A 15,134-nucleotide genomic window follows, 5' to 3' on the forward strand; every position below is an offset into this window, starting at 1 on the left:
GGTCAAGATAGTGGGATGGTCAAGCTCTCCCTCCTCTCCTCCCCAAGCAAGGAACAGAGACTGGGAGGAATTAAGACTAAAGGGACTTCAGGAAGGAAAAAAACTGAAGAATCTCCAAGAAAAGCTTCTCTGACCTGACCTGATTAGTGGGTGGGGAAGTGTGAGGTGATAAAACTCATGGGAGCACAGAGGATGGCCTCCTTGGGTCCTGAATCCACCAGGACAGAAAGATTTCTTAACTGAGGTCTGTAGGAGATGGCCATCCATCATGGGTTGGCTTGAAGAAATGGAGGAAGCTGCAAGGTAATGGAAACTCTTTTGAATTCCTTGCTAAATCTGGCACTGTGCTGAAAGTATGCTTGTGAACATTTTTTTAAAATGCTTTATAACTTTTGACACTGTTAGTGATTCTTTGTACCACATAGACCTAAACCAACTTGGACATGCTATCTTAATGGGCAACAGGAGACCCAGAGGCAACACCTCAGAACTTAGAAGGAAATCTGGGGGTACTCACCCTCCCAGCAAGCAATTCCTGACAAAAGTGGCACAGGTTACATGTGGTGACAGCGGTGATGAGAATGAGTGAGAGATCTTTACAGATGTTGGGAAAATCTTGGAGGACAAGGTGGATCAGGGCCTGCAAGTCAAAGTGGGTCCACTCCATCATACCTCTGGTGCACTCTTTTTGTGTTGCCACCAGGCAAAGTCTCTGCCACACCGCTTTACTCCAGAGTTGAACAGGTTAGAAACAAAATAGCAATACTTCTATGATATTTCTGATCCCCCAATAAATTAAGGAACAATGTACCAAAGAGGCCAAAGGGCCATGTTCTCATTTTGCTTGCTTGTTACTCCTGCATGTTCCCCTTGCCTTCCCAAGGCACTTCAGAACACAATCCCTAGCTTGAACTGTCCATCCAAGATGTGAGTAATCATTTCTTCAAGTATCCACCACAACAATTTCATTGTACTATGATTCTTGAATAATTAATAGCTATAAACAGCACATGTTCATTAATATAAAAGTATAAATAAGTATTCACAGAGCCAAGAAGCAATGGAAGCATTTTCTAAATGTTTATAGTTCCTTCTACAACTAGATGATTGTGTTCAGTTCTGGGACTATATTAACAAAAGATTGTGAAAAAAAAACAGCTACTTAGATAAAGAGAATAGTTATAAAGATATTAAAAGGCGCTGAATAAATATAGGTTGTTTATGGCCAAAAGGATTCCTAGAATCATAGCATGCTCACTAATTCAAGGTGCACAATCAAGTTATTAGCTAGGACTAATGATGTAAGATTAAGAAATGGGGAAAAATTAGACTGCACATCAGGAAAAAAATTATGACCTCAAGATAAATTAAAAACAAAAATAAAACAAGCCCACAGACATACCATATAAACCACTTACAGTACAAAGAAAATACCCCGAGTAAAAGGACCACATTGACTTGTAGCACAATTAACACAATTATATCATTGTAACAATACACACCAGTTGAATTTGACTCCACTTGAACAGCTGAGAGCTATGCTGAAAACAAATCAATCGAACCTTGCTAATTAGAATATAACAAGTAGTTTGAAATTATGCAAAGCTTATAGACTTTTAACTCATTCATAATTCTAACTGTAAATTAGTAAGTGTATGTCAGTAACTTCATATGCCTGCTGCAATAAATACAGAGAACAGGATATGTTTTGTCAATAGGCACCCTTCATGCACACTGGATACACAAGTAGGAAATAATAAGGTTACTTAGTGGCTAATGAATTAATTCAAGCTTCAAGATAAGATCAAGAGATCCTGCTGACTGTGCATGCTAATCAAGTGATTGATTAATTGCTACAATCTTAATAATTATAGGTTATAAATAGAAATACATTTAATGATATTTTGCTTTTTTCATTTTCAGCAATTTATCTGTTCTTTGTATCTAGGACTGTGGGCACAGACTCTTTCAAGTGATCCTGCTGACGACCATAAGTTCCTATTTTACCCACTACGTTGGCAATACTGGGGCACCATCCAACTGAAGCTAAGCACCTTTCAATCCCATTGATTTCAATGGGAGAGTTAAGCACATGCTTGAATTTCTCCCGCTAAAATCAATGGGACAAAAAAAAAGTAATTAAGTTTGACTGGTATGTGCCTTTGAATAGTTGTCTCAGTATTCTGATCAATACGACTTGGATAATGTCATAAAGTTGAGCCCTGTATGTCTATATGACTTCATAAATACATTTTATTCCTTCAGAAGAATCATTGCCTAGTTTGCTACATGCCCATTGGTCAGTGGGAAGATATCTAGTGATCATAATTCCCAGCCATTTTACATGGTGTTGATTTCATAAAGGAACACCACCTGGCCCTACTTCCATCTACTGCTCGCTGCCCATCCCTCAATTTACTACTTCTACCTGCAGCCTCTGCTCAGAGCAGGTAGTTTCTCCCTCTTCACTCCCCCCCCCCGGCATCTTTAAACACAACATGATAAGTCACACTGGCCAACAGGGGTTCCTGATCTCTCATGAGATTCCTCTTGAAAGAGTTCATGAAGGCCTATTAGGCATTTTGCTCACCATACCATGTTTAAAGATGCTCAGGCATCTGAGGAGGGAAGCAGCACTAGCTTTTCAGATGCAGTGACAGCCTTAGCGGACAAGGAAGCAGTGGAGAAGCAGGGGGATGGAGAAGTCTCCCTTTCCTCCAAACCACTGCCCAAAGACATTCTTCACATGACTAAAGAGGCAGCTCTATTTTTCATTCTGTAAATTCATTGGACTTTGGTATAAAGTTTTTAAGTACCAGAAAAGATGCCATCAAGATAAACAGAGAGAGCAAGAAAAATGTATTTCTATTAAAACCTATAATTATTAAGGAAGTGCACAGTGTGTAATCACACCATCTAAAATCTAAAATGCTAAAGTGTACCACACTTTATATTCTATTGTAAACAAGAATTTAAGCCCGCTGTAGTCAAAATACAGTGGGCGCTAGCAGGGCTCCTGGCAGCATCGGCTTGGGGAATCTGCGTCCCAGGGAGGGCGGGGTATCAGGGGAGTGATGAGGGACCCTTGGACCCCCCCACGGATTGGTGCTGCTCCCCAGGGTCCACATAGCGTCCCGTGGGGTCTGGAGAGCGTTCCCCGGGCCCCTACCTGCGCCTTGGGAGGCAGATTTTCGGAACAGTGGAAGTCCTGTGGAGTGCGGTCACTGCCTCGGTGTGGTGGCATTCCCCGGTCCTTGCGTCCCCCCACCGCACAGAATTACCTCCGTGGTTTCAGCTCAGGGCCCTTCCTGGTGGTTGTGAGTTATGGGGGGGGGCTGCGGTGTGGCTCGGTGGCTCCGGGGCGTTGCGGCATCTCTCCACTGTGGGCTGGGGTTGGGGCGGTTTGGGAGGCGCATGGCATCGCGGGCTGGGGTGGTGCGGGTCTTTGGGGGGGGCTAGCCCCTTCACGCCTCCTGAGTGTCGCGGATTGCAGGCCTCGGTTCTCCTTGCGGGGTTTCCCATCTTTGGGGGGGTGGCCGCGTGGGCCAGTTTGAGGCAGTCAGGCAAGGGGCCAATCGCCAGGCGCAAAGCTGGAATGCCTGTCAGTTTGGGTAAGGGGCCAATCAGCGAGGAATGGATAAGTACATCAGAGGAAGGAGTCCCATAAATCATGTCCTTCCACCAGCCTGACTCTCTCCAACTAGCAGGCCCCCAAAAGATTTTGTCCACATACCTCTCTCTTTCTCAGCTGTCTCAGGTTGGCAACTCTAATTTCAAGGGAATTTACCTATTCACTGACATCCAAGAAGATGTGCTGGTTTTTTGTACCCTGCTTTTTTACTATCTGAAGGAGTCTCAAAGTGGCTTATAATTGCCTTCTCTTCCTCTCCCCACAAAAGACAACTTGTGAAGTAGGTGAAGTTGAGAGAGCTGACAGAACTGTGACTGGCCCAAGGTCATCCAGCTGATTACATCTGGAGGAGTGGGGAATCAAATCCAGTGCTCTATACATCAAGCGCACACACACAATTTCTGCCCAATGTGCAGGTAATCACACCTGTGGATCTTCCTCCAAAACATTAGATAACTCACACTCTGTTGGTTTTCTACTTTGATAACTGGTTTGGTTGTTTAAAGTTGTTTTAGGGTTAGAATAGAGTGCTTACTTGAATCTGTGCAGATTGCTCTAGCAAGAGAAAGAATGCCAAATACTGCCCTTTCTGACGTGGAGATATAATTATATAAAACCTGGTTCCATTAAGATAAATACAGAGACCATTCTTAACAGCAGTAATGAGAATCTTTTTTTAAATACTGGTAATGGCTAAGGAACTCTAGGTGTATGGGCTTGAAGTATGTTAGTACAGCTAATTCATTAGTTTTATTTTTGTATTTCCTAATTTGTAACCATCATATCTTATTAACATTGGGTACTAAGCGGCTCCTCACATAGAGATTTTCAGTACATGGTAACTTGTGGCACAGAATGGTAAGGCAGCAGACATGCAGTCTGAAGCTCTGCCCATGAGGCTGGGAGTTCAATCCCAGCAGCCGGCTCAAGGTTGACTCAGCCTTCCATCCTTCTGAGGTCGGTAAAATGAGTACCCAGCTTGCTGGGGGGGGGGTAAATGGTAATGACTGGGGAAGGCACTGGCAAACCACCCCGTATTGAGTCTGCCATGAAAAAGCTAGAGGGCGTCACCCCAAGGGCCAGACATGACCCGGTGCTTGCACAGGGGAAACCTTTACCTTTAACTGTTTCTCACAGTGATTCTTGGAAATGTCTCATGACATTTGCCAACGACTTCACACAAATGAAGCAATGCAAGTATGCTGATGAAAAGCTTAGGTAAGTGTGATTCTAATTGTTGTGGTTTTCCTTTATCTCTGTGCCTGCAGATCGGCTTGATCTGATGCAGCCAACAGGAAAATGGCATTTAAATAAATACATACATAGGTTGATTCCCACAAATGAGGAATTGGGTGTTCCTGTCTTGAAGTTTGAGGGAAATCCACACATTCTGTGAACTTGCCACAGTAACCTTCCTCCCCAGCTGTGCTCTCTCAACATCATACTTCTCTGAAATTCGCAAGTCGAAGATGTCACTACCAGTTTTTTTCACAACTAGATACAAACTGTGAGACGGAATGCATGGCCTTAGAATGTGCACAGGGGCCTTTTGCTAGATCGTGTCTTGTTTTCAGTAGAATATTACACCACCTCAGGGGTTTATGAACTGGGCCTTTCTTCTGTACGTCTAACAAGATAACAAACTTTTGCTGTCTTGAAAGGGTTACTGGACTTTTGCAGCTTCCTTGATTCAAAGTTATAGCGCTGAAGGAGATAACAGTGAAACTGTACTATAAAAGTAAATTACTATCATGAATATTAAGCAACAAGAATATAATAAACATGACTGCTTACATGATTCTGATTTATTGATACTGATTTGCTTGTAAATTATCACACAAAGTACTCATTTTAATTTTTTTTAGCAACATGTGCAGAATAAAATTTGGTGGACACTTCCTGGAGGCTTTGACATCTGCCATTTAATTCATTTCGGAGCATCCTTGAGGTTTGGTGGTACAGGCTCTTCCCCACTTTCCTGCAGGCAAGCACAAACACGTGTGTGTGAAAGTAGCTCTCTTTCCTCTCAACACCAAGTACAGGAAATGTTACTTTCTATTGTTTTCTGCAGTTAAGGGGAGATGGGTAGGCGGGTTGAGGGGGCTGCTTGCAACATGTGCTCTCAATGCTCCTGCACTCAGATCTTGTTTCGTCAGCACTGCCACAGAGGACTTCTGCTTTCACTGCTTAATAGGCAAGTCTGCTGCTGATCACAGACCATGAGTGAGATACAAGGGGTAGGTTGCAGGCAAAGAAGGAAACATCCAGAGATGTGAGATCCAAGAAGTACTTGATTTATTTAAAAGAAGAACGAGCCAAAACAGGGTTCTGGACTTTTAACCTCTGTTTTCCATAGATTTCCTCAGTTCCTTCTGAAATGGCATGTTCTCAGTTTCAATAGTATTTGGCTCCAATCATGGTAATTCTCTTTCCTGTAATATACATAGACTGGTGGTTCATCTACGAAGGTGGGTTACTTGCTTATCAGCGTGGATCTCACATCTCTGGATCTTTACTTCTTTGCCTGCAACCTGCCCCTTGGATCTCACTCGTGGTTAGTTTGGGACCGGTTCATTCTCTGTTTTGCTTTCACAGCCTAATGGGCAAGTCTGCTGCTGATCACAGACCAGGCTTATCTCCTATGAGGTGAACTGGGGGAAGACAGGCTCCAAGTCTATGCCCCTCTTCCTCCTCTAGCTTGTCCTCCTTTTAGATGATCAGTCTTTGCCAAGGATGGAACTGTTGACAGCTTGGAGCAGTGGTTCCCAATCCGCGGGCCGTGGCCCGGCGCCGGCCCACGGCTCCGTCTTCCCTCCCCCCCCCAAAGCGATAAGCTCGCCAGGCCGCGAGCAAATTGGCTGCCAAAGCGGCCGATTAGCTCGCGGCCCGGCAAGCTTCTCACTTCGGGAGGGGAGGGAAAATAGGCTTGCCGAGCCGCAATCTAATCAGCCGCTTTAGCGGCCGATTTGCTCGTGGCCTGGAGGGGCTGGGAGGGGAAGCCGCGGCCGCCGGCATGGCGGCGGCGCAAATGCGCATGCGCGGACTGCTGTGCACGTGCGCGCATGCGCGTTTGCGCTGGGGTTGCCGCACGTGCGAGGGCCCCCGGACCACCCTCTCCACCCACAACTCCACAGCGGTCCGCGGCAAGCGGAAGCTTGCGGACCGCTGGCTTGGAGGATCTCTTCATAAATATGTGCACAGCTTTCTTCTGGGGTTACATCAATATCTCAACTGAAATACAGCAAGAAAGTGAGACAGACCCATTCACATTCAAAGTCAATTGCCAAAGTCTTGCAAGGTTCTGTGTGTAGGTCTTCGTCATTTTGAAAATTCAGTTTTCACAATTGTGGAACAATTCCAGCTAAGAAACCTCCCAAGGTTGATTCTTGCTTTGTCTGTTAAAAGATGCTCACTTTGAGTCAAGTGGTCTTATTATGACATTTGTGAAACTCTCAGAATGAATCGGAATGAACAAAAGGCAAATGGTTTTCATTAAGAACAATTTAGTTGATTTTATTTTAATTTATTTATTTAATTAACCTCCACTCCCGAGAGGCTCGAGGTGGTTTACAAAAGTCCAACTAAAACCACATTAAAACCCCATTAAAATGGACAATCACAACATCAGAACACAACAGGAAAACGTGGTGGAACCCTCACTCCCCACCCACCCTTCTAAAAGAGTTAGGAGAGAAAATTCGAAGATGGCAATCGTTGTTTAACATCAGTTGGGACCCCAATTGCTCTTCCTGCACTAATCCCTGCCTCAACCATAGACCTGGCGGAAGAGCTCCATTTTACAGGTCCTACGAGAGAGTAAAAGGTCCCGCAGGGCCTGCAGCTCACCTGAGAGCTCATTGCACTAGGTTGGGCCAGGACCGAGAAAGCCCTGGCCCTGGTTGAGGCCAGGCGTGCCTCTCTGGGGCCGGCAAACTAACAACACTCACACACCAAATCAATGAAGCACACATACAGGAATTTAAACTAGGGAAAGCAGAGTTGGATGGGTACAAGAGAGAGAATGGGGGAAATTATAGCTCCCATCTGGATGTGGAGAAGTCTGCAGAAGAAACAACCAGCATCTCTGGAAAAGAAGGCATCTACAAGCATGTATGGATGTGTGTGTTGGATTAAAAACACACACACACACACACACACAAAAGATGAAGGCAGGCCCATATGTAGTAGCGGATGTGCAGAGAATCCTAGAGACCATACACAAAGAGATGAGCGCTGGTGTGTGGCTTATATTTGAAATGTGTCTCTTCAGTTTAAGGTTGGATGTCCTAGTGCCTAAAACAATATATTTGAGATGATTTTATGTATATAATAAAGAAACAGGAAGGTACATGCATTTCTTGTATGGTTAGAAACAAATTCTTGGACAAAACTCCAGAGGTTTCTCAAAATGGGAACAATAATTGTGATTGTCCTGGGTGGACCCATTATGGATTGCCCAGAAAAGCCACGACTGCATGATCTGAACAAAACTAAAAACATAAGTGATTTCTTGATATTTCCGAAATTGTAGGACTAAGTGTGGCAGGCTGATAGTAATTAATTACCTAATTTCGTTTTGGAGGTGAGAAGAGGGAGGGAAGTGTTTAGCGTTTATGGGATTAGTAACACCTTTAGAGAGCCTCTTGTGGCGCAGAGTGGTAAGGCAGCTGTCTGAAAGCTTTGCTCATAAGGCTGGGAGTTCAATCCCAGCATCCGGCTCAAGGTTGACTCAGCCTTCCATCCTTCCGAGGTCGGTAAAATGAGTACCCAGCTTGCTGGGGGGTAAACGGTAACGACTGGGGAAGGCACTGGCAAACCACCCCGTATTGAGTCTGCCATGAAAACGCTAGAGGGCGTCACCCCAAGGGTCAGACATGACTCGGTGCTTGCACAGGGGATACCTTTACCAACACCTTTAGATGCTCTATTGCTCTATTGTCTTGCAGACATGTATTGCTATTTTGAATGGGGAGAGAAGTTAGCCCTTGTGGCTCCACAATAATTTAATGCCAAGGAATCCAGGCAGCCCCTAGAAGCATGGCATTTGGCTGGTGTGCACAGTTCCATTTCTGCTCAGGAGCAGAGAGCACAATGTGGTCAATTTGGATGCAACTGACATCCATGTGTACATTTCAGCCAGGCAAAGCAATTGAAGGTCAATGAAATGCAATGTGGAGGAAGGTGTTTGCAGGCAGACTTCCCCTCCAAATGAGGAGGGGTCTGCCCACTAACAAGATGGCAGGCATGAAGAACTATAAGTTGTAAGAAAGTCTTGCTGCCTATATACAGGATCAGTTATTTTGTTACCTACATTCATGGATATGTTGTCTGAAAGTCGGATTATTTTCACCTTTAAAGCTGTCAAACTGCTTTGTTTTACATACCGACTTCACTTGGAGACAGGTACATTCATGTCAAGTGTAAGGCTATTCCTATATATTTCTGGGCCAGAATCTCTAATTTTGCCTTCTGCCCAGCTCATACCCCACTTCCCCAACTCATTGACATGATGCCAACACATTGCCCAAAGGAGAAGAAAGGAGCACAGACATGTTGGTGAAGTTTCTATTCCCACAGTCCTAATCATTCACTCTGAAAAATATGTCCATGAAGAGGATGAACTTTTCTTTGCTATGACTGTGTTCTGGTCAAAAACATACAGGAGAAAAAAGGTACTGTGAACAAAGAGCTCAGCTGCATGACATGTGGGGTTGAGATGGATCTGGGCAAATATGATGTAAAGAGAGAGATGCAAATTGAAAATGAGCAGAGGAAAAATGCCATTCTGTAAATGGTATCCAGTGAAGGGATCCAAAGAAGCGTGTATAAACTTGCCCAGTAGGCAAGGTTTTACTGTAGCCTCTTTCTGTATTTATTAAAAATAATTCAAGGAAACCTCTCTCATTTGCCTTCCTACTTGCAAATCCTGTATTTAGACTCTAAACCAGCTTCCGCTAATGTTTGGATTCAGTTGCCGTGTTTTCATTCCAACAGTAGATATAGGGCAGTGGCTTCTGTATGGATGGCTATAGTAGATCCTTCCTAAATTCCCCGTTACAGAAGTTCACATGGCATCTGGCCTCCTGAGCAATAGTAATTTTTTCTCCAGTCATCTGTTGGTAGAGTTTAAATACGCAAAGAGTGGCAAAGCACCAGATGCTTAAAATAATTATTTTGTTAAGAAGAGAAATAAACTTTGTATGGAAAAAAGGAGATATTTCTAACAGTCTAACTGTTCTGTTCTGCATTCAGTTTGTCTGTTCTGGAGGCAAGCACGGGGGGGGGGATGTGCTCAAAGGATCAGGAAGTCTCCAAATAGCCAATCAGGGCCGATTCTGCACTCACTTCTTTTCTTTTGACTCCCGAGCTAGCAGCAGCCTCTCAGAGAATGAGGCAAATCTCTGCTGAGAGAAATATGGGCTTCTAGAGTGTAGTCACTTTAAAACAGGGAGGGAAGTCTTGCAACCAGGAACCAGGAAGTCTTTGAACTGATGCCCTGGCCAATCAGGGAAGACAGCTTTAGAGCAGGAAGTTAATTTGCAAAAAGGCAAAAAACTACACACTTACTGATGGTGGTTTTTCAAATATTGCAGCTTATCCACTCCTGGATACTGTGAAGGAAAGGTAGGGTCACTCTGGATCCATCATGCATGTTGAAGAGGAAAAATTTAAAGCACCCAAAATCAAAATGGAAATCGAATTCAGTGTAGATGGGAGGGATTTATTCGGGCTGGGAATAGATAAAAAGCCCCGTGCAGGCTACACCCAGGACACAGGAGGAGATTATTTGAAAACATATTTTCAGTTCCTAGTCTAAATATGCTAACTACACACGTCCTCCAATGCCCCCTGTAGGATATTCTTCATATCTTCTTGAATCACGTTCACTACAGATCCTACATAGTCCAACAATAACCAGGTCTGGCACTTGTCTTATGAATATCTAAAAGTTGGAAAATCCACCTTCAACACACTTTTAAACAACTCGAAAGTTATGAAGTTTTCAAATAGATTTTAGGATAGTATGTACTATTGCAGCAAAATATCACTTCCCTCAGAGTTGGTAGCCTAGAGGCAAACTGGCAGATCAACCAGCAGGAATATAGTTCCCAGTTTTAGATGACGATACTATTGCCAGTTCACACATTGTGAAGCACACAGATCTGGAGTCCCAACCTGGTGTCAGGTGTGAGCTGTGATTCTCCTCAATTCCCAAAAATTCAGAGCAGAAACCACAGCAGGCATGGAGGAGGAGCTTCAGCCTTTGTTCTGTACCATTTTTCCTTTATCTGAAATATACGGCTGCCAATCTCAAATTGATAGCTAGAGATAACCTAGGATTACAGAGGTCCCCCTGGAGAAAATTGCTGCTTTAGAAGGTGGACAATATGGCTGTTTCACACCGAGTAAATTCTGAGGAAAGAGGCTAGAGTATGTTTGTGGAAGGCACACAATTAACAAGAAGTTGTGGGTAGTGCTGGGGCTCCAGGATCACTGCATTCCCAATGATATCACCAAGAATTCCACAGGGACTTTATTCCAAATGGAACTCAAGCTTAATTGAGGCTCCTTCCAGGCACTTTCAATGCACGTTAGATGTGCTGCAAAAGTACACTGAAAGCGTTAGGAAAGCCAGTGAGTTAATTCAATAGGTTCTACATCACTATTGGAGAACCCCTAGCATTTCACATTTATAGCTGTGGATCTCCTTGGCTATTAGCTCTATTGTCCCGATGTCAAGTGGCAGCTACCTTTGATGTGTGGATTCAAATCTGGGGACTTCATTCAGTCTCTGTGAATGGGTATGTATATTGCAGCTGACTGTGAGCCATCCATTTTTTAAATCCTCTGACAAATGTTGCATTTAATCTGCTATATTTCTCATGTAAACATCAGACCTAGGGTAATCACTGTAACTTCAGACTGATATAAAATTCTGAGTGCGCATATGTCCATCTTTTAAAGATAATGATTAATCAGAGAACGAACTTGAGCTGTGAACAAGTTTGTTCCAAGTGATCCAAAGCAGATGCTTCACAAAAAGAGTGGCGACATCAGCAAGAAGCATAATGTTACTTATTTCTTCCATTTCCTCACTTTTCCTTACCATTCTTTCCCCTCTTTTCAGCTGTCACTCAGTACAGCAGGTGCAATACAGCTGCCAAAGATGCTTTTCCATGGCCAAGATCACCAGGTTTCCCGGCACTTGGGTTCTGGTTCTTTGTTTCAGCCTGTACTCTTTTGTGCTCATTTCAAGTCTTAACTGTTAATGTTCCTTCCGCCAATTTTCACTCCACCTTCACTCCACCTTCATATAAATCTAATCCAGCTGCTAAGCACAAAACAGTGTAGGCTGCATGTGTACATATTAGAAATGTTGGGTCCAAATATGCATGCATATTAGAAATGTTTGGCCCAGATACATTGCTGCTTTGGATTACTCAGTCCACTCATCGTGTAGCATTATCCATGTTTAAGTAGTCAGATTTCATTTCATGAGGGTCTGCATCAATGTCATTTACAGCCAATGCATAATTGTTTCGAGGGACAACAATCGTCAGAAAAGTTGTGAGCTTAAGGACAATTGCATTTCTAGCAAGTGCAATTTTCAGCAGCAAAAGCAGAATTATATTGTTAAAAATAAAATCCAGATCACAACAGAAGAAGCAACATTTTCATTGCATCCTGTTTCATACAATATCTAACCCCCCCCAGATTTCAAATATGAAACATTAAGTAGAACTTGGTACAAATACTAGAAATAACAGTTATCATCCAGATGGCAGAATGATCAATGCATAGAAAAATATGTATAATATGTACACATGCAGTATATATACTCTGTGTCTCAATATGGAAGCTTAGAAACCAAAACCTGGATCTCTAAAGAAGGCATATCGTGTGATCAACAGTGCAATCCTTTGCAGAGTTACATCAGTTTAAACTCACTGATTTTAAAGTGATTCAACAGGAATAGCTCTGCATAGGACTACAGTGTTAGAGTCAGAACCAGTACTGCTGGTTCATGCATATTCCAGTTTGTACAACTTTATTCCTGACTGTTAATGGAAGGCTAAAAAGTAAACCAAGTAACTCAATGCATTTTCTCTCAACAAGGATAATTTATGTATTTATGAAAATATTTACCACATCTTCCCCTTGTGGCTCAAGGTGGTTTATAATCCCAAAATTAAAGATACACAAAGTACAATAAAGCCTCATTCATGCCCCGTGTATGTATTAAGATTGATGGTTATCCTATGAATGGATGACCTCTAAAATGTCCTATTATTAACAGTTTTGCTCCAGTCTTGCAAATTGAGGGCTATGGCTTCCTTGACTAAATCTATCCTTATAATGTTGGATCTTCCTTCAACTTTTCCTAGCGTTATTGTTTCCCTCCCATGACTCTTGTCTTTTCATAATGTGACCAAACTATGATAAATTCAGTTTAGTTATTTTAGAGTTCTTGCTTGATTTGATCTAAAATCTTCTTCTTCTTCTTCTTCTTCTTCTTCTTCTTCTTCTTCTTCTTCTTCTTCTTCTTCTTCTTCTTCTTCTTCTTCTTCTTCTTCTTCCTCTTCCTCTTCCTCTTCCTCTTCCTCTTCCTCTTCCTCTTCTTCTTCTTATTCTGTGGTATTCACAAAACTGTCCTCCAACACCACATTTCAAAGGAATCAATTTTCTTTCCTGACAGTTTTCTTCATTCGCCAAACTTCATAACCATATGTAGTAATGGGAAATACTATGGCATGAATTAACTTAAACTTGGCCACCACCAGCAACATGTGCTTAGACTTAGGGAATTTTTCTAGCTCCTTCATGGCTGCCCTTTCCAGACTATGAATAGATGCATATTCGTTTAAATGCAGAAGTCATTTTTTAAATATTATCTCACACTCCCTTTAAAAGAGGGACAAAGGTGATTGGCTGCCTGCCTTGATTGACAGGGAGAAGAGAGGAGTGTGAACAGCACGTTCTCCTCTTCCGCCATTTCAAGCAGGCGTGCAAAATGGCAGGAAGTGCTAGACAGCAGCAGAGGAGCGAGCAGGTGAGGAATTCTGGAACGTGCTTTTATTTTTAGCGTTACACCATTGCGCTGGCTTAAGACTGCTTTTTTTTCCTGTGCAGAATGGCCCTAGATAACACATTTGTGCAGAAAGGGTTCTTGATGTCTAAACCATGAGGATATTTTAATTTAAGTTGGATTTTTTTGGACCCTCTGTAGTTCTGAAGAGTTACCAAAGTGGGTGGGGTTTCCTGTTCCTGCTGTTGGTTGTGTTCTGAGACAAAAAACTTGTTACACTTAAAGGCCTGCTGAATTTCGTTTTGCCACTATCAGACACTGCAGTTCCCTTGAGCAAGAAAGCTAAGGACCACCAATATAATATAACAGCTCCTGACTTATAAATGTATTTTTCATTCATAAAAAACTGTTGGTTCATTCCTAAAATAATGTTTTTAACATCATGAGACTACAGTGGTCCTTTCATACATACATTGTTTATAACTGTGGGTGGCAAAGAAACTTGGCAGTTTCAATTGAACTATCATCTAGACCAGGGGTAGTCAACCTGTGGTCCTCCAGATGTTCATGGACTACAATGGACTACAGCAAACGCTGGTAGGGGCTCATGGGAATTGTAGTCCATGGACATCTGGAGGAACACAGGTTGACTACTCCTGATCTAGACTATGAATGGCATGTTTCTGACTTCTCATTTTCTGAAATCTTGAAGTCACTATAGCTTTTTAAAATAACAACAGGAATTATAAATGTTCAAAGTTTATAAACAGTTTAAGCCAGTGGTCCCCAACCCGCAGGCCGCGGCCCGAAGCAAGCAGGCCGCGGCTCCCGCAGGCCGCGCTCGCCCGAAGCGAGCAGGCTGCAGCAACCCGCAGGCAGCAGCTCCTTCCCTCCCCCCCGAAGCGAGAAGCTTGCCAGGCCGCGAGCAAATCGGCCGCTTTAGCAGCCAATTTGCTCGTGGCCCAGAGGGCCCGGGAGGGGAAGCCGCGGCCACCGGCATGGCGGCGGCGCAAACGCGCATGGCGCGGACTGTCACACACATGCGTTTGCGCCTCTGGCAGGCGCAAACACACATGCGCGGCAGTCCGCACATGCACGTTTGCGCTGGGGCTGCCGCGCGTGCGCGTGCCCCTGGACCGCCCTCCTTCCCCACTACACCACAGCGGTCCGCGGCAAGCAGAAGCTTGCGGACCGCTGGTTTAAGCAAACTGATTTAGTAACCTGCGGTAACCAGGTTTCCTGTCCGTACTTTGGCAGAATAATTAAATTTCAAATTCTATGGATGAAATACAATTCAACAGAAATAACCTCCCCACTCTCCTTGAAGATTTGTAGTCCTGGAATATATAGAATAATCGAAGAAAAGTGAGGACAGGAAGAGAGAGAGAGAGAGAGAGAGAGAGAGAGAGAGAGAGAGAAAGAAAGAAAGAAAGAAAGAAAGAAAGATCAATTGAAGAGACACTGCAAACACTTTGT

At 43.4% G+C, this 15,134-nt stretch overlaps 1 protein-coding gene across 15 annotated transcripts in view; it reads right to left on the bottom strand.

Annotated features, from left to right (window-relative positions):
- Positions 1-15,134, bottom strand: part of ARHGAP15 (Rho GTPase activating protein 15) — a 557,102-nt gene that overhangs the window by 127,624 nt on the left and 414,344 nt on the right. For 10 of the 15 annotated variants that reach the window (XR_013228114.1, XR_013228112.1, XR_013228111.1 and 7 more), the window contains one exon: positions 5,427-5,609. The exons of the other annotated variants lie outside the window; for them this stretch is intronic. Coding sequence is in view for 1 of the 10 variants with exons in the window: in XM_077320156.1 (XP_077176271.1) it covers positions 5,554-5,609 (56 nt within the window). In the remaining 9 variants the exon portion in view is untranslated. Of the gene's footprint in view, positions 1-5,426; positions 5,610-15,134 lie in introns of those variants that run through there. 15 annotated transcript variants of the gene reach the window in all.

The sequence above is a fragment of the Paroedura picta genome, chromosome 2 (assembly GCF_049243985.1).
Source record: "Paroedura picta isolate Pp20150507F chromosome 2, Ppicta_v3.0, whole genome shotgun sequence".
Lineage (NCBI taxonomy): Eukaryota > Metazoa > Chordata > Lepidosauria > Squamata > Gekkonidae > Paroedura > Paroedura picta.